The following is a 26,526-nucleotide window of genomic DNA, read 5'->3' on the forward strand; positions in this document are numbered from 1 at the left end:
TATGACATTCTTGGAGAGGCAATTATTTTGGACGAGCACTAAAATTCACTTTTGTGGAAGAGCAGAGAGTTAAAACAGCAAGATTAGCAGATGAAATGGCTGATCACTAAGAGTTGGTCCATACATCAAGGTTTGGCTTCCAAAATCAATTTCAATCCATGAGAGTTAGAAATTGGGGAAAAGTGAAATCCTCATATGGAAAGGGAAATGTAGTTCTCGGTGAAGATCATAAGGATAAGTTACAGGTAAAAGGAAATCCTTGAAGGGGAAAGAGAAGTTAAAAGCTCCACTGTTTTCACTGCAATAAAGTAGGCCACATGAAATTACAGTGTTGGTGGGTTAGGAAAAGCAGGATGTAGGAAAACAGGATAAGCTGCACCAGAATGTACAACCTGGTTGGACATTGGTTAAGGAGGAAGTGCCAGATATTCTTAAACCATATACCTGTGAGTTAGTTCACATAGACCAGGCGCAGCAGGAAAAGATGTATCTCTTAATATTGTAACAGGATCCTCTCAATCTGTGATGTTGAGAGATGAAGGACTATTGCCATAAAAGGTGCTAGTAATGGGAATTCACAATGAGACAAGAAGCGCTCAGTTATGTAAGGTGAGGTTAGAGTGTGCAGTGAAGTGTGGAGAAGTTGTGGTAGGAGTACTGGACAAACTCTTAGCTCCAGCAACACAATTTGACCTTGCTAATGATATAGTTTGTTCAGGAGTAGGGGTACTGTGATTGAAAAGCCAGTCAAAATTCAGGCAACTGAGCTATTGCAGGATACATATTCCAGGATATTTCCTGACTGTGTGATAACGATGTCACAAAGTCACCAGTTGAAACAGGAGAGATCAAAGAGTACAGCTAAGAAAGTTGAAGGAGAATTAGCAGAGACCCTGAGACAAACCAGGAGCAAATAGATGACAAAGCAGACATCTTTAGCTCAGATAAATTAACTGAGTTACAGCAGAAAGATGAACATTTAAAATTATTGTATCAAAAGGCACACATGGAAAAAGAATTTGAATGTATCCCTGAATGTTACAATCTTAAAAATGATATGTTAATGAGAAAATGGAGACCATCACATATTCAGGCAGATGAAAAATGGGCAGAAGTTCAACAAGAGGGTGGCACGGTGGCACAGTGGTTAGCACTGCTGCCTCGCAGCGCCAGAGACCCGGGTTCAATTCCTGCCTCAGGCGACTGACTGTGTGGAGTTTGCACATTCTCCCTGTGTCTGCGTGGGTTTCCTCCGGGTCTCCGGTTTCCTCCCACAGTCCAAAGATGTGCAGGGTCAGGTGAATTGGCCATACTAAATTGCCCGTAGTGTTAGGTAGGGGTAAATGTAGGGGTATGGGTGGGTTTCGCTTCGGCGGGGCGGTGTGGACTTGTTGGGCCGAAGGGCCTGTTTCCACACTGTAAAGTAATCTAATCTAAAAGTCGTATTGCCAGTGTGTCATAGAAAGGAGGTGTTGTGGGTAGCACAAGAGCTACCACTAGGGGGTCATTTTGGAGTGAGAAAAACCCAAGCTAAAATACAAAAATATTTTTACCATCCTGGACTGCACAAGGATGTAGTTGAATATAGCCAGACATGTCATATATGTCAGGTGATTGTAAAAACACAGGCAGTAATAAATCATGCACTTTTAATTCTGGCATTTGAGGAACTTTTTACAAGAGTCTTAACTGATTGCATAGAACTCCTACTGAAAACAAAAAGTGGGAATCAGTAACTGTTAACAATAATGGATGTGTCCGCTAGATTTCCAGAGACAGTTCCATTATGCAATTCCACAACTAAAAGGATTGTGGAGGAATTGCTCAGATTTTTCACTAGATGCAGACTGCCCACAGAGATACAATCAGATCAAGTGTCAAACTTTACATCAAAGTTATTCAAGGAAGTTATGGACAGCTTAGGAATAAAACAATTCAAATCTACTGCGTACCATCCAGGATTGCAGGGAGCGCCAGAAAGGTGGCATCAGACATTAAAGACCATGTCGAGGACTTATAGTCAAGACTATCCAGATGACTGGGATTCCATTAGTACTTTTTGCGATCAGAGATGCACCAAATGCATCAACCAAATTCAGTCCATTTGAATTAATGATCGGGCGTGAAGTGAGAGGACCACTGAAATTGATTAAGGAGAAAATAGTAAGTCAGAATTCAGAGACCACATCTCTAATCTATGTGTCAAATTTTAGGGAACACTTAGCTAGAACGGGGCAGTTGGCTATACAACATTTAAAAGTATCAGAGCATACTATGAAACAGGATACAGATAAGAAATCAAATACTCGCAATTTTGCTATGGGGGATAAGGTGTTAGTGGTCCTTCCAGTAATAGGTGAACCTTCAAAAGCAAGCTTTAGTGGGCTTTATCAAGTTGAAAGGAAATTAAGTGAGGTGAATTATTTGATAAGGACTGCAGACATAAGGAAATCTCACAGAATATGTATGTGAATGTGCTCAAAAGGTATTTTGACAGGGAAGGAAAGCCATAGGAGACAGAGGGAAGAACCAGGTTCAGACGATTCTGAATTGGGCATTCCTCAAATTAAATTGGACAGTGAGCAAGTTGTCAAAGATTGAGATAAATTATTGAGTTATCTTCCAGAGGAAAATGACCTGAAAAAGTTATTTCTATCACATGGAAATAAGCTGGGAAGTACTAACCTAGTTATGCATGATATGGATATAGGAGATGCTATTCTGATTAAGCAACATCCTTGTAGGCATTACCTTCTAAAGTTGGCGCAGGTTCAAAAGGAGATTGAGCACATGCTTCAAGACGATATAATTGAAGTGAGTTACAGTGTCTGGAGTTCACCCATAGTAATGGTGCCAAACCCAGATGGTACCCATCGCTTATGTGTGGACTAAAACGAAGTCAATGCAGTTACAAAGACTGATGCTTATCCGATTCCGCGTTTGAAAGACTGTGTTAAAAAGGTGGAACAAGCAACTTATATTTCTAAGTTGGACTTGCTCAGAGGATATTGGCAGGTATCTTTGTCTGAAAGATCAAAGACAATTTCGGCTTTCGTAATGCCAAATGGACTGTATCAGTTTAAAGTCATGCCATTTGGTATGAAAAGTGCGCCAGCCACATTTCAGAGATTAGCCAATAAGATCATTGCCGGATTACCCAATTGTATAATTTATATCGATGACCTTGTGATTTTTAATCCCACATGGAAGGAACATTTACAACATTTATCAGACTTGTTCGATCAACTTCAGGAGACAGGCTTGGTGAGAAACCTGGCTAAAAGTAAATTTGCCAAAGCCCAAGTCACCTTCCTGGGTCATGTTATTGGATATGGACAAATGGCCCATAGGATGCAAAAACAAAGGTAATTAGGGAGCTTCCCATACCATTCACAAAAAGAGCAGTACTATGGTTCCTGGGATTGAGTGGAATTTATCGAAAATTCGTACCAAATTTTAGCAGTGTGGTTTCTCCACTCACTGAATTAATAAAGAAAGGCAAGAAGCTTCAGTGGACAGCAGACTGTCAGAAGACATTTGACAACCTGAAAGCTGTGTTAACCACTGCTCCAGTATCAGCCACATCTTATTAAGCAAAGCCATGTCGGTGCTGTGCTCTTACAGGAAGATGATGAGAAGATAGAACGATCTATTGGGTATTTTTCCAGGAAACTGAACATTGATCAGCAGAAATATTCAACAGTTAAGAAGGAGACTTTGAGCTTGATGTTGGCATTACAACATTTCAATGTTTATGTTACCAGTAATGTATCTGAGACAATCATATACACTGATCATTGAAGTTTATGGAGAAATTTAAGGACAAAATTGACAGACTGTTTTTATTGTTACAGCCATTCAATTTGAAAATTATGCATGTGGCAGGATGAGGAAACATTGCCAAAGCATTGTCGAGACTTGAATGAGAAACAGGCGTTCGGTGGCAGGAGTAAAACTGACGGAAACAAATGTAGCAGTGCACGTTTGCATGACTATTGTCAATGTAATCTATATATGTGTGTGTGGAGTACAAACTGTTTAAGATTAAGGGGTTTTAAAATGAAGCTATCTTTGGACGTTGATGGTTCTTTTTTTTAAAGGGGGGAGTTGTGATGATGCTGCTTCATTAACAAGGTTATGCTGTCCTTGGCTTTTTTGTCAGAGCAGCCATAAATGCAGAAATTCTAAAAGGTCGAGGTTTGAAGGGTTTTCGGGCCAATTTGATTATAACTAACAGGTACTGCCTCAAGCAAAAGACTTTCAAGTTAAAAAAAAACTCTTGTACAATGAAAAGGGAGTGGTCAGTTCTCCCAGCTCAGTTTTTCTCTGGTTTGGTTTGGGTTTTAGCAGTCTGGCTGTTCACTGAAAGCAGTCAGTCAGTTTGAGGCTGCTGGTCCAAAGAACAACTACATGGAAGAAGGTGTTCCATGCTGAATCCCTCTGCCATCTCTGTCTCTCCTGTAAGACCCTGTGTTTGGTTTTACCTTTTTTGCCAAGGGGTGTTGCAGAAATTTGGAACAGCATCATTAAGTTGGGACAGTCTTTTGGGTTCTCAGACAGATTAAGTCATTCTATATTCTGTTCTCTTTTGTTTATATTTTATTTGGTAATATTGCAAATAAATTCTGTTTTGTTTAATGCTAAGTGGTTGAGCCAGCTGCATCACTCCTGGAATATTCACTCTGCACCTGTTTAAAACAATGAGCAAAGTTAGCATCCAGACTCCTTTCTTGAAATGTTCTGATAGGGCCTGGCCTAGTCCATGACAACCTTGACCACAAGTTTAGAGTTGAGAAACTCAGTACTAATGCTATATGTTTAATTTGTCCTGTTCTACAGGAATTCCTAATGATCATTGTATTTGGAATGGAGTATGTGGTCCGAATTTGGGCAGCTGGCTGCTGTTGCCGGTACAGAGGATTGCAGGGGAGGCTCCGATTTGCTCGAAAGCCATTCTGTGTAATCGGTAAGAAACACTAGATTGTATGACATCCTTGAAAAAAAAAACCTGGATCCCAACAAACATAAATTATATTAATGAAATAGAGAGCATATTTCTTCTGTTAGGCCCTGGTCCATAGCTGAATATTCTCCGGCATTTTAAGTGCTCATCCAGCTGCTTCTTAAATGTTACGAGAGTACCTGCCTCCACCACCTTTTTAGGCAGCAAGTGCTATATTTCCACCAAGCTCTGAAAATTGGTTTTCTTGGATCTCCTTTAACCACTTAGTCTTCACCTTAAACACATCCCCTCAGGTCTTAGACACGTCTGCTGTGGGGAAAATATTCTCATGATCTACCCTGTCTATGCATCTCATAATTTTGTATACTTCAATCAGAAAACCCCTGCCCCTCAGCCTCGTCTGCTCCAAGCAAGACAACCCAGTCTATTCTGACTTTCCTTATAACTGAGACTTCTCATTCCAGGTAACGTCCTGGTGAATCTCCTCTGCGTCCTCCCCAGTGCAATCTCGTCCTTCCGATAGTGTACCAACCAGAACTGTACACAGTATTCCATCTATGGTCTAAGCAATGTTTTATACAAGACTACCTAGCTCTTATATTCCATGCTCTGGCTAATGAGGACAAACATCCCATATGCCTTCTTCACCACCCTGTCTGCGTGTCATGACAACTTCAGGAATCTATGGATTTGTACACCAAGGTTCTTTTGTTCCTCCCTAAGGACCTGCCATTCATTGTATATAACCTTCCCTTATTAGACCTCCCAAAATGTATCATCTCACACTTATCAGGATTAAATTCTAACTGCCATTATTATGCCCAATTTACCGGCTGATTACTATCAGACTGTAGGCTGAGACCATCCTCCACATTATCATTACCACCCAACTTTCGTGGCATCTGCAAACTTAATAAATTGTACCTGCTACATTCACATCCAACTTATTAATGTACATAACAAACAGCAAGGTTCACAGCACTGATGTCTGTGGTACATCACTAGTCATAGGTTTCCAGTTATAAGAACAATCCTCCACCGTCATCCTTTGCCTCCTATTTGTTAGCCAATTTTGGATCCTGTGGGCTCTTACTTTTTGGACCAGCCTTACATGTGAGACCTTGTCAAAGAACTTATTGAAGTCCACGTAAACCACATCAACTGCCCTACCCTCATCAAAATTCAATTAATTGAGATAGGCCCCTCTGACAAATCCATGCTGGCTATGCACAATCAATCACTGCCTTTCTAAGTGTTGCTTAATTTGTTTCTCAGAATTTTTTCCAATTATTTCCTTACCACTGATGTAAGGGTAGAGGGAGATTTACTCTGTATCTAACCCTGTATTTTCCCTGAGTCTGTTTGATTGGGAACAGTACAGAGATAATCTGATTTTCAATAAGAAAAAGCATCATCAAATTTTAAGATATATCTGAACTAGTAGCCATTGCTGGTCAATGAGCATGATGGGTGATTGGGATTTGATGGTCTGAGTTGTGATATGGAAAACCTGTAATCTTATGAAGAGTGCAAGTTCAAGGGCCAACCGACAGACCATTAAATTGGTAAGACCGGCAGAGAAGGTGGGAAAATGGGAAGCAATTTTAACCATGAAACAATGTTTTGGAAAGATTTTACAAATGATAATGTAGGACAAAATTAATAGTTAATAGAACATATTTAGGTTAATTAACGGGTGCAGCATGAATTTGTTGAAGGCAAATTGTTGTTAACCAACTTGATTGAGTTTTGATATATCAAAGGAATTTGGTGGAATCGTGTAGCTTATGTGTATATATGGATTCCAAAAGATGTTTGACAAAGTCTCATAGGCCTTGTCATCAAAGTTGAAGACTTTGGAATAAAAGGGACAGTGGCAGCATAATTATAAAATTGGAAACTGGCACAAAACTGAATGGTGGAACAGTATTTTCTTAACTAATTCAAAATGTAAAATGTGGTTCTCAGGGCTTGATATGAAATCAGTGCTTTTTCCAGATACATCATTGACCTACACTTCTGGGTACAATTTGAAATTTGCTGACAACACCAAACTTGGAAACACAGTGAACTCTGAGAATGACTGTGAACGACTTTAAGCAGACATATTCTAGTTGAATGGGTGGACAGGCAGCAGATTAAATCCAATGCAGGGAAGTGCAAAGCAAAATATTTTGGTCAGAAAAGTGATGTGAGGCAATATAAACTAAAAGGAATGATTCAATAAAGTATGCAGGAGCAGGTTATTGAAGATGGTGAAAGTTTATAGAAAGACATGCAGATCACAGTAGAGGCATAGGGCTTGATTTTCCCCACTATGGCAGCTCAGAATCAAATCATGCAGAATAGATTACTGTGATTATTTAAAATTTGCTATTCTTGCATTTGTCCTGATGAGTGCAGGATGGAATGCGTCAGCGTCATGGCTCCCTCTTCAGCAATATTTTAATAATTATTCCTGGAACTGATGAAGCTTTAGAACATCTGTTTAGGAGCCCTCTCCCTATAGCTTACTTGAAACAATTGTAAAGCTCAACAAAGACTGGGAAGATGTCAATCTATATTGAATTAGCTGATTACAGCTACAACAGCAGTAGTGGGTATCATGGATCACTTCCTGCTCACCATTGACTGTTGTTAAGTGAGGACGGGATTGTATTTGGCTTGAGTGCTGCCACCTTTTCTTGTTGAGGCTTCAACTTAGTTATTTTGTGTATGCAACACCTGTGCAACTATATGCTGCTGTCAGTCAGCATTTACTGGAGAGCAAATTGAGAATTATTCATTTTAAAATGTGAAAATACGGCAGTAATACAGAATACAGCAGGCTCATCAACTTCTAACTTCAGTTGATTGGTCAGCACTTAATATCATAGTTACACAATCCACAAATAATCTTACTTCTGTCCAGGATGTAAAACAGCTTCAAGCAGAAAATTGAAAGTCCTGAGCAGCAGCAGTAAAGTTAAAAAGGCATCTTGCTCATAATGTTATCCAAATTGAAAACTTAGATTCTGGTGACAGGGAATGAATCAATTGGTTTTAAGAATTTTTAAAATATTTATAATAGTTCTACACTTAGTTCCGAATGGGATTTCTATTATATGCCATCCTCCCCAGATCTCTCTTCCACACTTCATATTCCATCAGCTGTAGTGGAGAGAGGAGGTGCCTTCTAGTTTTACCATTAATTTTAGCCACAAGTTTATATTTACCTCAGCACCTGAAAGTGTCCAGTTCGTATTTTCATCATTGACCTCTAGAGTATTTTTCACATTTCGCTTCCAAATTCCACGACTTCTCTGCTGTTAAAACTAGATCAGTCCACTAACTACATTGTTAAAATCAGTTGCTTAAGGTTTAAGGTAACCATGTACAGTTAAATGTCTATCTCCCACTTGTGCTGTTAGTTGTTCAATGTATGATGTCCTACTTATCCTGAAGGCTGTTGAGTTAAATTTTGCATTGTAGTTCCTGGTCAGAAATTCATTATCATTCTCCGTTACTTTTGGATTATTAGTGATCTACAGTATCATCACAATTATTACCCTGCTACCAATTCTCTATGATGCCTGACTCTTCACTTGCACTGAAAAAGCTCCAATTTTACATCTGCCATTATTCTACTTTCTTATAGTTTCTCTAGAAGCTTGCTCTCCACTTTGAGCTTCTAGGTCTGGGGCTTATGTTATTCAAAATGAGGGTTGAGATCATAGTTGTTTTTTAAAGCAGTTTATTTAAAAGCCACAGTTTAGAACTGGTAGATTAAATACTGTTAGAAAAATGATCATATTTTAATCTATGTTGAAAATTTATCGACATATTTGGGTGTTTGCTGGGACATTTGGAGAAGGGGACAGTTAATATTAATCTCTGATGATGATGGCCTCCAAAGTATCAGCGATTTCGAGGGAGCCCTTCTTGCAATTTCAGCTGAAGTTATGCGGAAGCCCATGTCCAGGTCTCCTCCTCTTCCCATGCTCCGTGTTCTTTTCACCAATGTTAATGTGTGGTTATATATGGTTAGAGAACACTAGATATCATGGAGATTTACAAAAGTGTATAAGGGGGAAGGTGAGGTGCAGGGGACTGTGAGAAAATGCACCTTATCATGTCTACTGGGGAGGCGATGGTCTAGCGTTATCACTTGAGTATTTATCCAAAATTCAATTAATTTTCTGGAGATCCAGGTTCAAAGCCTAACATGACAGATAGTAGAACTTGAATTAAATAAAAAAGTCTGAAATAAATCTACTGATGATCATGAAACCATTGTTGATTGTTGGTAAAATGCATCTGCCTCACTAACGTACTTCTGGGAAGGCAATCTGCTATCCTCACCTAGTCTGACTTACATGTGACTTCAGAGCCACAGCAATGTGGTTGACTCTCAGCTGCCCTCTGAAATAGCCTAGGAAGTGGTAATGAAGTCTCAACTAAAACGTTAAACCAGATGGGTCACCTGGCATCAACCTAGACACCAGAACTAACAATGACAGCTGTGATGTCCCTGCAAAGTCTTCCTTACTGACATCTGAGAATGTGTGCCAAAATTGGGAGAACTGTCTCACAGGATCACACTTTACAGATAATGTCCCAGATACCACCAGCACCATCCCTAGATATATATTGTCCCACCAGCAGGACAAATCCAGCAAAGGTGGAGACATACAGTCAGGGGGGATTCACCCTGAGATTCCTCAATATTGGCCTCAAATCCCATGACGTTTCATGTCTTGAGGTAAAATATGGTCAAGGAAACCTGTTAATGACCACACACTGTCATTTCTCAGTCGATGATTCAGTACCCCTCCATATTGAACAACACTTGGAGGAAGGTCTGAGAGTGACAAGGGCATAACATGTACTTTGTGTTGGAGATTTCAATGGCCACCAGCAAGAGTGGTTCAGCAGCAGCAAGAGGGAAAAAGATGCTTAACGTCATCTTTACAAGTCTGCCCAGTGCAGATACATCTTTCCATGACGGTATCGATAAGAGTGACCACCAGAGAGTCTTTGTGGTGATGAAGTCCTGCTTTCAAATTGAGAATACACCACATCGGAAATGGGACAGATCTAACAACTCAAACTAGGCAACTTTGAGGCACTTTGGGCCATCAACAAGCAGAATTATACTCCAACACAATCTGCAACCTCATGGCCCAGCGTTTCCCTACTCAACCATTACTATCAAGAAGGGGATCAACCCTGGTTCAATGGAGAATGCAGAAAGACATTCCAGGAGCAGACCAGATATACCTACAAATGAGGTGTCAACCTGGTGAAGTTCCAAACAGGACTACTTGCATGCCAAACAGCATAAGCAGCAAGTGATAGACAGAGTTAAGTGATCCTAAACTAGCGGTCAGATCTGAGTTCTGCAGTCATGAATGGTGATGGACAGTTAATGGTGAGGAGGAGGCGTGCCACAAATGTCCCTTTCTCAATGATGGGGTGATCAGCACATCAGTGCAAAAGATAAGGCTGAAACATTTGTAGCAAAATTCAGCAAGATGTGCCAAGTGCATGATCCATCTTGGCATCCTCCAGTGGTCCACAAAATCTCAGATGCCAGTCTTCAGCCATTTCAATTCACTCTATATAATATCAAGAAATGTTTGGAAGCACAGGATACTGCAAAAGCTATGGGTCCTGAAACTGTGCCCTCAATAGTACTGAAGACTTGTCACAAAGCAGGGCAAATCTAACTGGCCAGTTACTGCCCCAACAGTCTACTCTCGATCATCAGTAATGTGATGGAAGATGCCAATAACAGTGCAATTACCAGTACCTGCTGAGCAATAACCGACTCACTGACACCCAGTATGGGCACTGTTAAGGGCCATTCAGCTCCTGACCACATTTTAGCCTTGGTTCAAGCATAAACAAAAGTACTGAATTTGAGGGCCGAAGGGCCTGTACTGCGCTGTATTCTAAGTGTGAGTGACAGTTCTTGTCAGCAACACTGCATTCGCATGATTGGGGCATCAAGGAGCTTTGGAAAAACTGGAATCAGTGGGTATTGGGGATAAACCCTCCACTGCTTGGAGTCATACCTGGCACATAGGAAGATGGCTGAGGTTATTCATCTCAGCTGCAGGATATCTCTGCAGGATTTCCTTGGGGTAGTGTCCTGGGCTCAACCATCTTAAACTATTTCATCAATGAACTTCCCTCCATCATAAGGTCAGAAGTGGGGATTTTGCCAGAGATTGCACAATACTCAGCATCAGTTGATACTCCTTAGATACTGAAGCTGTCCATGTTCAAATGCAACAATTGGACAGTATCTTGGCTGGGACTGACAAGTACCAAGTAACATTCCTACCACACAAATGCCAGGCAATGACCATCTCCAATAACAGATAATCTAACCATCGGCCTTAACAAACAATGGTGCTACCATTACTGAATCCCCCACTATCAACATCCTAGAGGCTGCCATTGATCAGAAACTCAACTGAAGTCACCATGTAAGTACAAGAGCAGATCAGATGCTCGGAATACAGCAGCAACTAACTTACCACCTAACTCCCCAAAGCTTTTCCACATTCTACAAGGCATAAATCAGGAATATGATGGAATACTCCCCATTTGTCTAGATGACTGCAGTTCCAACAACACTTAAAAAGCTAGACAAAGCAGCCTGCTTGTTTGGTACCACTCCCACAAGCATCAACTCCCTCCATCACCAATGCTGAGTAGCATTAGTTTGTATTACCTACACAAAGCACTGCAGAAATTCTCTGATGATCCTGAGCACTTTACAAACCTATGGCCACTTCAATCGAGATGGACAAAGGCAACAGATACATGGGAACCTGCAAGTTCCAGTCCAAGCCACTCACTATCCTGACTTGGAAATATTTCTCAGTGTCACTTAGTAAAAATCCTAGAATTCCCTCCATAAGGGCATTGTGGGTCTACAAACATCATGTGGTTGCGGTTCACAAGGCAGCTCACCACTACCTTCTCAAGGGCAACCATGAATGGACAATAAGTGTTGGCTAGCCAGCGAAAAACACATTTCACAAGTGAATAAATAGAATGGAATGTGTTGATAATCAAGTCCCGTACTTCCACCAGCCATACCATTTGTTTGAATATATTTATTCAATCACCAAAATGATCTCTTTTGTACAGTTTTCCAGAGTAAAACAGACTTTCACCTGGCCTCTTTAATAATCTCAAAATAGTATATTTGTTATAACACTAATTTTATCTTTAAACTAAGTAGAAAAACATGAAACATAAAAGTTATAATTCACAATTTTAACTATGTCCCCTTAGTCCCAAACACAGACACATCTGTTGGCCAAGGGCCTGAAAACAAAGGAAAGAATTTGATGACTTCTTAGAGTCTATGAAATTGAGTTGCTGGCAGCTGTGTGCTGACGGAAGATCTTTAGTTTAATTTGAGATCAAGCTAGATCTGAGTCTTTGGAAAGTGACGAAGGCCACCTTTTCAAGGTTTATAAGGTAATCAGAATTAATTATATTTGAAAACTTTGTCAGGTTTCCAGAAAATTCTACTAAGAGAGGGGAGAGAGAGAGAGAGAGAGAATTGTTCCCCTGGGTTCCCATCTTCACTTACCACTTATGTTTGTAAAATAGAAAACTAAATCCAGAACTTAACCAGCTCGACAACCATTAACTTAGAGTCCCTAGAATCTTTTCAAAACCAGGTTTTCCAGTAATTAAGTTCCTTAAATCACATCTCCTTGAACAGTTGCCTGCCTTTTCTCCAAAACATGGGAATATGGGAAAGGTGACTCGAATCGAATCAACCCTTCAAGCCTGTTCCACTATTCAGTGAGTTGGAGTCACAGGTAGACAGAGCTTTTGGTATGCTGTCCTTTGTCATTTAGGGCATTGAGTAGAGAAGTTGAGAAGTTATGTTGCAGTTGGACAGGACATTGGTGAGGCTGCATTTGGAGTATTGTGTTCAGTTTTGGTCACCTTGCTATAGGAAGGATATTATTAAACTGGAAAGCATGCAGAAGAAATGTACAAGGATGTTGCCAGGACTCAAGGGTCTGAGTTATAGGGAGGCGTTGGACAGGGTAGGACCTTTATTAGAGCAAAGAAGACTGAGGGTGGGGGGGGATCTTATAGAGGTATATAAGACCATGAGAGACATGGACAGGGTGAATGCATTCAGTCATTTTCCCAGGGTTGAGGAATTGAGGACTAGAGGGCATCAGTTTAAGGTGAGAGGGGAAATAATAAAAGGGGACCTGAGGGGCAACATTTTTACACAGCGGGTGGTATGCACATGGAATGAGCTGCCAGTAGAAAATACATGGATTTGGAAATACATGGATAGGAAAGGTTTAGAAGGATATGGGTGAAATGCAGGGGAATGGGGTTAGTGTAATGGACATTTTGGTCACATGGACCAGTTTGGACCAAAGGGTCTTCCTCCGTGCTGTAGGACTCTGTGACTCTATGACTATCAGGTCATGACTAATTTGTGGCCTAACTCCATACATCTGCCTTCAGCCAATACACGTTAATACCTTACCTTCACAAAAAAAACTATCTCAGAGATAGACTGAGAAATCAAGAAACTAAGAGCAGCAGTCGGCTATTCAGCCTTTCAAACTATCAAACATGACTGTGGCTGATCACAGCCGTATCTGTACTCCTTGAAGCCTTTAATGTTTAAAAAGTTACTTGACTTTATGTAAACAGCAAATAAATCTCATAGATAATACTATTCACTTCATTTCCAAGGAACCATGTGGGAAACAGTTTCTAATTCGGATAATGCCTAAACACTTCCATATATTCCGTTTTTCATGTAGTCTTTAAATGTAAAGTTGCATTTCCAAAAACAGACAAACATGCAGAATAAGCGGCTGTGAAGATGCTGTGATGGAGTTGGGTTGACAAGGCAGAGTGAAGGGACAGGTGATGCATGTAGCAAGATCCTTGTGAATGTGGAACTGTATTAGTGTTTTCTGACTTGGTTAGGGCTTTAATGCATTTACCACACTGAATGCAGGGACCTCACACAACAGTTCTGTTATTGGCCTTCTGTAGTGTTCTCTACCCTCAACTTTGTTGTGCAGCACTAGATTTCCACTTGCCGAATCATTTTTTAAAAAACCATAGCAGCATTAGCTGGACACCAGAAGAGGACTGAGTAGCTAATGTTGATCCTCTGTTCAAGAAGGGAAATAGGGATAATCCAGGCAACTGGAGACTGGTGACTGTCACTTTGGTGGTTGGGAAGCTATTGGTGAGAATTCTTAGAGATAGGATTTACACACATTTGGAAAAAACATGGCCTAAATAGGCACAGTCAACACCACTTTGTGCCGGGCAGGTCATGTTTTACGAACTTGATTGAACTTTTCAAGGAGGTGACAAAGTTATCAAGGAGGGTACAGCAGGGAATGTTGTCTACATGGAATGTAGTAAGGCTTTCGACAAGATTCCTCATGTTAGGCTCATCCATAAGATTAAGATGCATAGGATGTATGGTGACTTGGCCACGTAGATTCAGAATTTGCTTGCTCATAGAGGACAGAAGTTAGTGGTGGAAGGTTGTTTTCAGGCCGGAGGTCCATGACTAGTGGTATTCTGCAGACATCCTTTCTGGGACTTCTACTGTTGTGATGAATATAAATGACTTAAATGAACATGTAAATGGGAAGATTAGTAGGTTTGCAGATGATAGAAAGATTGGTGGAGTTGTGAATCATGTAGAAGGTTGTCAAAGGAGACAGTGGGAAGAGATCAGTTGGAGATATGGGTGAAGAAATGGTAGATGGAATTTAATCGGGGTAAGTGTGAAGTGCTGCACTTTGGGAGATCAAATATTGAGAAAAACTATACAGTTAATGGTAGGACTCTGAACAACATTGATATGCAGAAGGATCTTGGTGTTCAAGTCCACAGATCTCTGAAAGTGGCTAGGCAAGTAGATAAGGTGATAAAGAAGGCATATGGCATGCTTGCCTTTATTGTTCTGGGAATTGAGTGGACGTGTCAGGATGTCATGTTGCAGTTTTATAAGACTTTGATTAGGCCACATTTAGAGTGTTGTGTTCAGTTCTGGTCACCATATTACAGAGAGGTTTTGGAGAGGGTGCAGAAGAGGTTTACCAGGATGCTGCCTGGTTTAGAGAGTATGAGCTATAAAGAGAGTCTAGAAAAGCTTGGGTTGTTTTCTCTTGAGTGTCAGAAGCTAAGGGGAAACTTGATAGACTTCTATAAAATTATGGGATGCATAGATCAGATTGATAATCAGAATCTTTTTTCCAGAGTTGAAATGTTTAATACTAGAGGGCATGCATTGTTCACATTATATATTAATGATCTGGATGAAGGGACTGGGGGCGTTCTAGCGAAGTTTGCCGATGATACAAAGTTAGGTGGATGGGCAGGTAGTACTGAGGAAGTGGGGAGGCTGCAGAAGGATCTAGACAGTTTGGAAGAGTGGTCCAGGAAATGGCTGATGGAATTCAATGTGAGCAAATGCGAGGTCTTGCACTTTGGAAAAAAGAATACAAGCATGGACTACTTTCTAAATGGTGAGAAAATTCGTAAAGCCAAAGTACAGAGGGATCTGGGAGTGCTAGTTGAGGATTCTCTAAAGGTAAACATGCAGGTTGAGTCCATGATTAAGAAAGCGAATGCAATGTTGTCAATTAGCTCAAGAGGGTTGGAATATAAAAGCACCGTTGTGCTACTGAGACTTTATAAAGCTCTGGTTAGGCCCCATTTGGAGTACTGTGTCCTGTTTTGGTCCCCATACCCCAGGAAGGACATACTGGCACTGGAGCGTGTCCAGCGGAGATTCACACGGATGATCCCTGGAATGGTAGGTCTAACATATGAGGAACGGCTGAGGATCCTGGGATTGTATTCATTGGAGTTTAGAAGATTAAGGGGAGATCTAATAGAAACTCACAAGGTAATACATGGCTTGGAGAGGGTGGACGCTAGGCAATTGTTTCCTTTAGGCGAGGAGACTAGGACCCGTGAACACAGCCTTAGAATTAGAGGGGGTAAATTCAGAACAGCAATGCGGAGACACTTCTTCAGCCAGAGAGTGGTGGGCCTGTGGAATTCATTGCCACAGAGTGGAGGCTGGGACGCTAAATGTCTTCAAGGCAGAAATTGATAAATTCTTGATGTCACAAGGAATTAAGGGCTACGGGGAGAATGCGGGTAAGTGGAGTTGAAACGCCCATCAGCCATGATTGAATGGCGGAGTGGACTCGATGGGCCGAATGGCTTTACTTCCGCTTCTGTCTTATGGTCTTATGGTCTTATTTAAGGTGAGATGGGGGAAAATTCAAAGAAGATGTGAGGGGCAAGTTTTTTTACACAGAATGATAGGGGTCTGGAATGCACTGCTGCAGGCTTGGGGGGTTGAGGCATTTACGATCGGGGCATTTTTAAGGGACATTTAGGTAAGCACGTGAATATGCGAGGAATGGAGCAATATGGACCAAGGGCGGGCTGAAGGGAATCATGTGCAACTCAACATCATGATCCGTAAGATCAATTCCTGTGCTGTACAGTTCTTTGTTCTATTAACACCCATTGACTGCATCTGACTTATGTTTAGCTAGTATCACACTATCTCATTCATCAATGAGGCATTTCCTGTATGTAATGATATCTTGACCACATAACTTGTACTTCCCTTCATTATTGTTACATACGTCAACCCTTTATTTACCATTAAAACCAATAAACGCTCATTGCTTTCTATACCATTGACGTCTTGTGAAGAATCTGATAGCCCCCACAGTTACTAGAGTGCAACTGGAGGAAGTGACAATGCTGTCCACTCCCTGGAACAGTTTCCTGCCTCGACAGATGATATTTAATCCCTCTCAAATTAGATTATTACTTACCAATTTCCTTTGTTATTCTATTAGCTGGCTATTTCATTGCAGTTAGAATCTTGGACTTGGACTTGGGAACTACTTGGTTAGAAATCATCTTGTTTGAATTTGACCAAGTTGTGGCACATTCCATCCCTTGAGCAATTGTCATTCAGATAATTAAGCAGCATTACCCACTTGTTCTCTGATGAACAGTTCTGAAGCAGTCATGCCAAACTTGAAACGTTAACTCTATTTCTGTCTCCACAGATACTGTCAGACCTGCTGAGTTTCTCCAGGAGTTTCTGTATATATTAGCAATTTTTGCTGCATTTTTTTTTGCCAGACAGCCAATCTTCTACACCATGAACTTTTATTTACTGCGATAACCTTTGATGTAACACTTTGTCGACTGCCTTCTGGAAATCTGAGTACAACACATCTACATTTCCTCTTTATCCACAGTACACATTATTTCCTCAAAGAAAACTCCAGTAGTACATGGTGTCCTTTTCACAAAATCATGTTGATTCTGCCTGATTACTTTGAATTTATCCAATTTCTCTCCTATAACTTCTTTAATAACAGCTTCTAGCATTTTCCCCATGGCAGGGATTGGCAATAAGTGTTTGCTCAGCCAGTGATGCCTGCATCCCATAGCTGAATAAAACAAGGTATTAGGTTAATTGGCCTATAGTGACGTGATTTCTGTCTCCCCTTTCCGAATAAAACAATTACATTTGCTACCTTCTAATCTAAAGGAACTTTTCCAAATCAAGAAGCTTTGGAAAATTAAAACTAATGCATCAGCTACCTCTCATGACACTTCTTTTAAGACATTAGGATGACGTCCATCAGGACCAACGTACTTGTCAGTCTGCAGCTCCAACAATTTTCTCAGTTCCACTTCTCTGATAATTGTAATTTTTCTTACTTCTGCCCTGTCCTGATTTATTGCTGCCTATGGGGTATTCCTTGTAGCCTTTGCAGTGAAGACTGATACAACATATCTATTCATTTAATGTGCAATTCCTTATTATCCACCACCTGGACACACCATTTTACAGACTAACAGTCACTGTGATAACTCCTTTCTTAAATATTAACAGAAGCTCTTATATTTCTAGCTAGTGTTCTCTCATACTCAGCTTTATAAAGCAGGGTAAATTATTCAGTCTTTTGTTATATGTATTCTGTCCAATATTCTGACATTCAACCTGTCTTTGCGCGGTAACTCAGTGGTTAGCATGCTGCCTCACAGTACTAGGAAGCCAGGTCAGATTTCACCCTGGGGTTTGCATGTCCTCCCTGCATCAGTGTGGGTTTCCGTCAGGTGCTGCGGTTTCCTTTCACAGTCCAAAGATGTGCAGGTTAGGGTGAATTGGCCATGCTAAATTACCCATAGAGTTCAGAGATGTTTAGGTCAGGTGCATTAGCCATGGGAAATGCAGGCTTATTGGGATAGGGTAGGGAGAAGGGTCTAGGTGGGATGCTGTTTGGAGGGTTGGTGTGTCCACACTAACAGGTTAAATGGCCTGTTTCCACACTGGAGGGGTTCTAAGAATAATTATATGCTTTCTCTTTTAGTTTGAAGCTACTTTTAATATTTCTAAGTAACCATAGATGCTAGGTCCATCCCTTCGAATACTTACTTGAATGTATAACAGTGAGAGGTGACATGATTAAGGTCTTTGAAATGAAGAAGACATTCAGTAGAATGAAATTTAAGAGTATGCTTCCACATGTCAGGAGTACTGAACCATAAATATAAGATGAGCACCAATTTTCCTGCTCGGAACTCACTGCCATCATGAGTTGGCAGTGAAGGGAGTGAAGGGTTAAGCTAATAAATGCGGTGCCAGCCAAAGGGCTATTTTGTTTTGAATGATAATGATCTCCTTGAGTATTGTTGGAGTTGCACTCATCCAGGCAAATGGAGAGAATTCTATCACACTCCCGAATTCTGTCTTGTAGATGGTGGGAGACGAGATTAATTACTTACTGGGGAATTACTAGCCTCTGACCTGTTCTAGACTCAATCTAGAAAGTTAGTATGGTTCAGTTTTGTTCAATCATAACCTTCAAAGTGTTAATAGTGGATTCAGTGATGATAATGCCATTGAACATGTAGAAATGATGGTTGGTTCTTGTTGGAGGTGATTATGCCTCGACATTTGTATAGCTCGCATGTTATGTTCCACTTATCAGTTCTGTCCTGGATGTAGTCCAGGTCTTTCTGTATTTGGATATGGACTGCTTTAGTGTCTGCAGATTCCGCAAATAGTGCTAAATGTTGTGCAATCATTGATGAATATACCTACTTCTAACCTTGTGATGGAGGTAAAGTCATTAATGAAGCAGTTGAAGATGGCTGGACCTAGGACATTACCTTAAGGAACTCCTGCAGAGATATCCTGGATGTTTGTTGACTGCATCCAGCAGACTATCTTCCTGTGTCTCAGTTATGACTCCAATCAGGGAGAGTTTGCCCCCGAAACCCATTAATTTCAGTTTTGCTTAGGCTCCTTGATGTCACATTCAGTTGAATGTGGACTTGATATCAAGGCGTATCATTCTGGTCTCCCCTCTGAAATTCAGCTCTTTTGTCCATGTTTGAACCAAGGCTGTAATGAGGTCAGGTTCTGAGTGGCCCTGGCAGAACCCAAACTGGGTGTCACTGAGCAGGTTATTGCTGAGCTGGTGATGACACCTTCCATCACTTTAATGAGTAGTTTATAGAGCGGTAAATGGCCAGGTTGGATTTATTCTGCTTTTTATGTACAGAACATACCTTGAACATACAAACTTTGAACATACCTGGATAATTTTCCACATTGACAGGTGGATGCCAGTGTTGTAACTGTACTGGAACAGCTTGGCCAAGGGAGTGGCAGGTTCTGGTACATAAGGTCTTCAGTACTGCTGTTTTCATTCAATCACAGGATGTGGGTATTACTAGCCAGGCCAACACATATTTTCCACCTTTAACTGCCTATAGGGCAGTTCAAATTCAACCATGTTGCTTTTTTGAAATGTTATCGGGGCCTGTAACCTTTGCAGTACCCAGTGCTTCCAGCTATTTCTTGATATCACGTGGAGTGAATCGAATCGGCTGAAAACTGGTATCTGTGATGCTGGGGACCACTGAAGGAGGTCAAGATGAATCATCCACTTGGCACTTCTGGCTGAAGATTGCTGTGAAAACTTCAGCCTTATCTTTTGCACTGATGTGCTGGTCTCTTCCATCATTGAGGATAGGGATATTTGTGGAGCCTCCTCTTCCAGTCAGTTGTTTAATTTTACTGTGGAGAAGGTTATGGAGGCGAGGCATAATCAGGGAAATACATATTGATGTCTTGAAAGCAGTCCACAAGGGGAGGTGTTGGAGGTCTTAAAAAACATAAAGATGGAAAAATCTCCAGGATCTGAAGTATATCCCAGGATGTTATGGGAAGTCAGGGGAGAAATTGTGGGTCCCAAGTAGAGATATTTGCATCATCTGTAGCCAAGAGTGAGGTTCTGGAGGGTGGCTAATGTTGTGCCTTCATTTAGAAAAGGCTGTAAGGAGTAGTCTGGGCTCTATGGACTAGTGAGTCTGACATCAGTGATGGGTAAGTTTTTGGACGGGATTGCCATTTATATAAACAACTTCGAGTCATAGAGATGTACAGCATGGAAACAGACCGTTCGGTCCAACCCTTTCATGCCGACCAGATATCCCAATGGGAAGCATGGTTAGTAGATTTGTGGATGACACCGAAACTGGTGGTATAGTTGACACTGAAGACAGTTATCTAAGATTACAAAGGATTTTGATCAGTTGGGCCAATGGGTTGAGGAGTAGCAGATTAGTTTAGATTTAGATTACATTATAGTGTAGAAACAGGCCCTTCAGCCCAACAAGTCCACACCGACCCGCCGAAGCACAACCCACCCATACCTCTACATTTACCTCTATACCTAACACTACAGGCAATTTAGCATGGCCAATTCACCTGACCTGCACATCTTTGGACTGTGGGAGGAAACCGGAGCACCCGGAGGAAACCCACGCAGACACGGGGAGAACGTGAAAACTCCACATAGTCAGTCGCCTGAGGCGGGAATTGAACCCGGGTCTCTGGCGCTGTGAGGCAGCAGTGCTAACCACTGTGCCACCGTGCCGCCCACTAATTTAGTTTAGTTTGAATAAATGTGAAGCATTTTGGGTAAAACAAACAAGGGCAGGACTTATACAATTAATGGTAGGGCCCTGGGTCGTGTTATCCAAGAGAGATGCCTAGGGGTTCAGGTACATAATCCTTTGAAAGTTGTGTCACAGGTACACAGGGAAGTAAAGAAGGCATTTAGCATGCTTGCCTTCATTGCTGTACTATTGAGCATAGGAGTTGGGGTGTCATGTTGTGGTTGTACAGGACGTTGATGAAGCCATTTCTGGAGTATTGTGTGTCTGGTCACCTTCCTACAGCAAGGATATTATTAAACTGGAGAGGGTTCAGAGAAACAATAATCAAGATGTTGCTAGGACGAGAAGTTTTGAGTTTTAAGGAGAGGCTGGAAAGGCTGGCACATTTTTCACTGAGTGTAGGAGGTTGAAGGGTGATTTATAATCACAAGGCCATGATGTAGGAGATGCAGGTGTTGGACTAGGGTGGACAAAGTCAGAAATCACACAATGCCATGTTATAGTCCAATAGGTTTATTTGAAATCACATAAGCTGTCAGAGCAAAACCCCTTCATCCAGTGCATCTGATGAAGGGGCTGCACTCCGAAAGCTTGTGTGGTTTCAAATTAATCTGTTGGACTATAACATGGTATCGCATGATTTCTGACTATAATCATGAGGAGCATAGATAAGCTGAATGACAAAGGTCTTTTCCCTAGAGTGGGAAAGTTCAAAGCTAGGGAGTATATATTTAAGATGAGAAAAGAAAGATTCCTGAGGGGCAACATTTTCACATAGAGGGTAGTCTGTATGTGGAATAAATTGCCAGAGGAAGTGGTAGATGCAGTTACAGTATGTAAAAAACATTTGGACAGGTGTATGAATGGGAAGGGTTTAGAGGAGTAAGGGCTAAATGCAGGCAAGTACAACTAATTTAGTTTGGAAAACTTGTTTGGCATGGATGAATTGGACAAAATGGCCTGTTCCCTGCTGTATGACCCTATGACTCACAATCATTCACAGCTGTATGTGACCGGACTGCAGAGCTTAGATCAGATTAATTGATTGTGGGATCACTTAGCTCTGTCTATCACTTGCTGATAGTGCTGTTTGGCATGTTGGTAGCCTTACCAAGTTAACACCTCATTTTCAGCTATGCCTGGTGTTGTTCCTCTCTCGCCCTGCTGCACTCTCCATTGAACCAGGGTTGATCACCTGGCTTAATGGTAATTTTTGAGTGGAGGTTATGAGAGGCCATGGGGTTGCAGATTGTGCTGGAGTACAACTCTGCTGCTGTAGATGGTCAAACCATTTGCTATGCAGAGGGACCTGGGTGTCCTTGTGCATGAATCACAGAAGATTGGTCTGCAAGTGCAACAGGTAATTAAGAAGGCAAATGGAATTTTGTCCTTAATTGCTCGAGGGATTGACCTTAAAAGCAGGGGGATTATGTTGCAGCTGTTTAGGTTGCTGGTGAGGCCACACCTGGCGTACTGCAAGCAGTTTTGGTCTCCTTACTTGAGACAGGATGTACTGGCACTGGAGGGGGTGGAGAGGAAGTTCACTAGGTTGATTCCAGAGTTGAAGGAGTTGGCTTATGAGGAGACACTGAGTAGACTGGGATTATGTTCATTTGAATTTAGAAGAATGGGGTGGGAGAGGGGGATGTTGTAGAAACATGCAGAATTATGAAGGGATTAGATAAGGTGGAAGTAGAGAGGATGTTTCTGCTGGTGGGTGAAACTAGGGCAAGAGGGCATAGCCTCAAGATTAGGGGGAGCAGATTTAGGACTGAATTGAGAAGGAACTTCTTCACCCAGAGGGTTGTGAATCTATGGAATTCCTTGCCCAGTGAAGTAGTTGAGGCTCCCTCGGTAAATGTTTTTAAAGCTAAGATAAATAATTTTTTTAACAGTAAAGGAATTAAGGGTTATAGTGAGAGCACGGATAAGTGGAGCTGAGGGCACAAAAAGATCAGCCATGATCTTATTGAATGGCGGGGCAGGCTCGAAGGGCCAGATGGCCGACTCCTGATCCTAATTCTTATGTTCTAAGTTATCTGGCACTCAGTGCAAATACTATTTATACAGCTTTTTTGGAAGCAGCAAGGAAGTTTCTAGTTGTAGATGGGCTGGAACCAGGGGCTGTATACAAATAAACATTTGATCAGTAACAAATAGTTGATTGGTCTGTGGTATGGTTACCAGTAATTGATGACAAAAGCCTTCTGTCTGCCAACAATACTCTCCAAATCGACACTGTGATTGGATGCCAAGTTTGTGGGTATGATTGTTTGAGGGAGAAGCTATCAGATCTCCACAAGGGCAAGAGCTGTCTCTTTTCTCTATTGCAAAAGCTACCTTGAGCCTGAAGAAAGCCAGATTATTTTTCCCTTAGCAGTCACCATTAGCTGTGGTTTTTAACTAGTAATTGTGAAAGAGCCATCCTATACTTTCCTCATCTTTGAAGTAAATAATAGAGCAATATCAAGCCCATGACCATGCATAACAACTCTCCTGGGCTGGTCACGTGCTGAGGATGCCTGAGTTCTGGCTGCTAAAGCAAATCATTTCACCCAGCTCAAGAAAGGCACTCGAATGAGAAGAGGACAGAGGAGCTTTTCAAAAGTTCCTGAAGGGGCATCTGCCATGAAATGCAGCATAGATTTTATGGGAGACCATCGTCAGAAAAAATTGACTTGGAGAAAGCTCTTGTATGAAGGGATACAATTCTTCAAAAACACATAGAACATAGAACAATACAGCACAGAACAGGCCCTTCGGCCCACGATGTTGTGCCGAACTTCTAACCTAGATTAAGTACCCATCCATGTACCTATCCAAATGCCGCTTAAAGGTCGCCAATGATTCCGACTCTACCACTCCCACGGGCGGCGCATTCCATGCCCCCACCACTCTCTGGGTAAAGAACCCACCCCTGACATCTCCCCTATACCTTCCACCCTTCACCTTAAATTTATGTCCCCTTGTAACACTCTGTTGTACCCGGGGAAAAAGTTTCTGACTGTCTACTCTATCTATTCCTCTGATCATCTTATAAACCTCTATCAAGTCACCCCTCATCCTTCGCCGTTCCAACGAGAAAAGGCCGAGAACTCTCAACCTATCCTCGTACGACTTCCTCTCCATTCCAGGCAACATCCTGGTAAATCTTCTCTGCACCCTCTCCAAAGCTTCCACATCTTTCCTAAAGTGAGGCGACCAGAACTGCACACAGTACTCCAACTGTGGCCTAACCAAAGTCCTGTACAGCTGCAACATCACTTCACGACTCTTGAATTCAATCCCTCTGCTAATGAACGATAATACTCCATAGGCCTTCTTACAAACTCTATCCACCTGAGTGGCAACCTTCAAAGATCTATGTACATAGACCCCAAGATCCCTCTGTTCCTCCACCTAACTAAGAACCCTACCATTAACCCTGTATTCCGCATTCTTATTTGTTCCTCCAAAATGGACAACCTCACACTTGGCAGGGTTGAACTCCATCTGCCACTCCTCAGCCCAGCTCTGCATCATATCTAAGTCCCTCTGCAGCCGACAACAGCCCTCCTCACTGTCCACAACTCCACCTATCTTCGTATCATCTGCAAATTTACTGACCCACCCTTCGACTCCCTCATCCAAGTCATTAATAAAAATTACAAACAGCAGAGGACCCAGAACTGATCCCTGCGGAACTCCACTTGTAACTGGGCTCCAGGCTGAATATTTACCATCTACCACCACTCTCTGCCTTCGACCGGTTAGCCAGTTTTCTATCCAATTGGCCAAATTTCCCTCTATCCCATGCCTCCTGACTTTCCGCATAAGCCTACCATGGGGAACCTGATCAAATGCCTTACTAAAATCCATGTACACTACATCCACTGCTCTACCCTCATCCACATGCTTGGTCACCTCCTCGAAGAATTCAATAAGACTTGTAAGGCAAGACCTACCCTTCACAAATCCATGCTGGCTGTCCCTAATCAAGCAGTGTCTTTCCAGATACTCATAAATCCTATCCCTCAGTACCCTTTCCATTACTTTGCCTACCACAGAAGTAAGACTAACAGGCCTGTAATTCCCGGGGTTATCCCTATTCCCTTTTTGAACAGGGGCACAACATTCGCTACTCTCCAGTCCCCTGGTACCACCCCCGTTGCCAGTGAAGACGAGAAGATCATTGCCAACGGTACTGCAATTTCCTCTCTTGCTTCCCACATAATCCTAGGATATATCCCGTCAGGCCCGGGGGACTTGTCTATCCTCAAGTTGTTCAAAATGTCCAACACATCTTCCTTCCTAACAGGTATCTCTTCTAGCTTACCAGTCCATTTCACACTCTCCTCTTCTACAATACGGTCCCTCTCGTTCGTAAATACTGAGGAGAAGTACTTGTTCAAGACCTCTCCTATCTCTTCCGACTCAATACACAGTCTCCCACTACTGTCCTTGATCGGACCTACCCTCGTTCTCGTCATTCTCAGGTTTCTCACATACGCATAAAATGCCTTGGGGTTATCCTTGATCCTATCCGCCAACGATTTTTCATGCCCTCTCTTAGCTCTCCTAATCCCTTTCTTCAGGTCCCTTCTGGCTATCCTGTATCCCTCCACTGCTCTGTCTGAATCCTGTTTCCTCAACCTTATGTAAGCCTCCTTCTTCCTCTTTACCAGGCATTCAACCTCTCTCGTCAACCAAGGCTCCCTCACACGACCATTTCTTTCCTGCCTGATAGGTACATATATATCATGGACACGTCGTATCTGCTCTTTGAAAAAGTTCCACATTTCCACCACATCCTTCCCTGACAGCCTATGCTCCCAACGTATGCTCCTCAAATCCTGCCTTACAGCATCGTAATTTCCCTTCCCCCAATTATAAAATCTACCTTGTTGTGCGCACCTATCTCTCTCCATAACCAAGGTGAAAGTCACAGAATTGTGGTCACCATCACCAAAATGTTCACCCACTAACAAGCCCACCACTTGTCCCGGTTCATTACCGAGTACCAAATCCAATATGGCCTCCCCTCTGGTTGGACAATCTACATACTGCGTTAGAAAAGCTTCCTGGACACACTGCACAAACACCGCCCCATCCAATCTACTTGATCTAAAGAGCTTCCAATCAATATTTGGGAAGTTGAAGTCGCCCATGACTACGACCCTGTGGCTTCTGCACCTTTCTAAAATCTGTTTCCCAATCTGTTTCTCCACATCTCTGCTGCTATTGGGGGGCCTATAGTAAACACCCAACAAGGTGACTGCACCTTTCCTATTTCTGACTTCAGCCCATACTACCTCCAGAGGCAGATCCCCCTCAAACTTCCTTTCTGCAGCCGTTATACCATTTCTAATTAGCAATGCCACCCCCCCTCCTTTTTTCCCACCCTCCCTAATCTTACTGAAACACCTGTAACCAGGAACCTCCAACAGCCATTCCTGTCCCACATCTATCCACATTTCCGTGATGGCCACAACATCGTAGTCCCAGGTACCGATCCACGCCTTAAGTTCACCCACCTTATTTCTGATACTCCT

General features: G+C 42.0%; 1 protein-coding gene across 1 annotated transcript in view; it reads left to right on the plus strand.

The window, feature by feature from the left end:
• The window catches only part of kcnq4 (potassium voltage-gated channel, KQT-like subfamily, member 4), a 789,375-nt gene that overhangs the window by 580,737 nt on the left and 182,112 nt on the right, over positions 1-26,526 (plus strand). The window contains exon 3 of the mRNA XM_043717965.2: positions 4,840-4,966. Within this exon, the coding sequence (XP_043573900.1) occupies positions 4,840-4,966 (127 nt within the window). The remainder of the gene's footprint in view (positions 1-4,839; positions 4,967-26,526) is intronic.

This window comes from Chiloscyllium plagiosum, unplaced genomic scaffold (assembly GCF_037043375.1).
Source record: "Chiloscyllium plagiosum isolate Xiang-an unplaced genomic scaffold, Cpla_swu_hap1 HiC_scaffold_30, whole genome shotgun sequence".
Classification (NCBI taxonomy): domain Eukaryota; kingdom Metazoa; phylum Chordata; class Chondrichthyes; order Orectolobiformes; family Hemiscylliidae; genus Chiloscyllium; species Chiloscyllium plagiosum.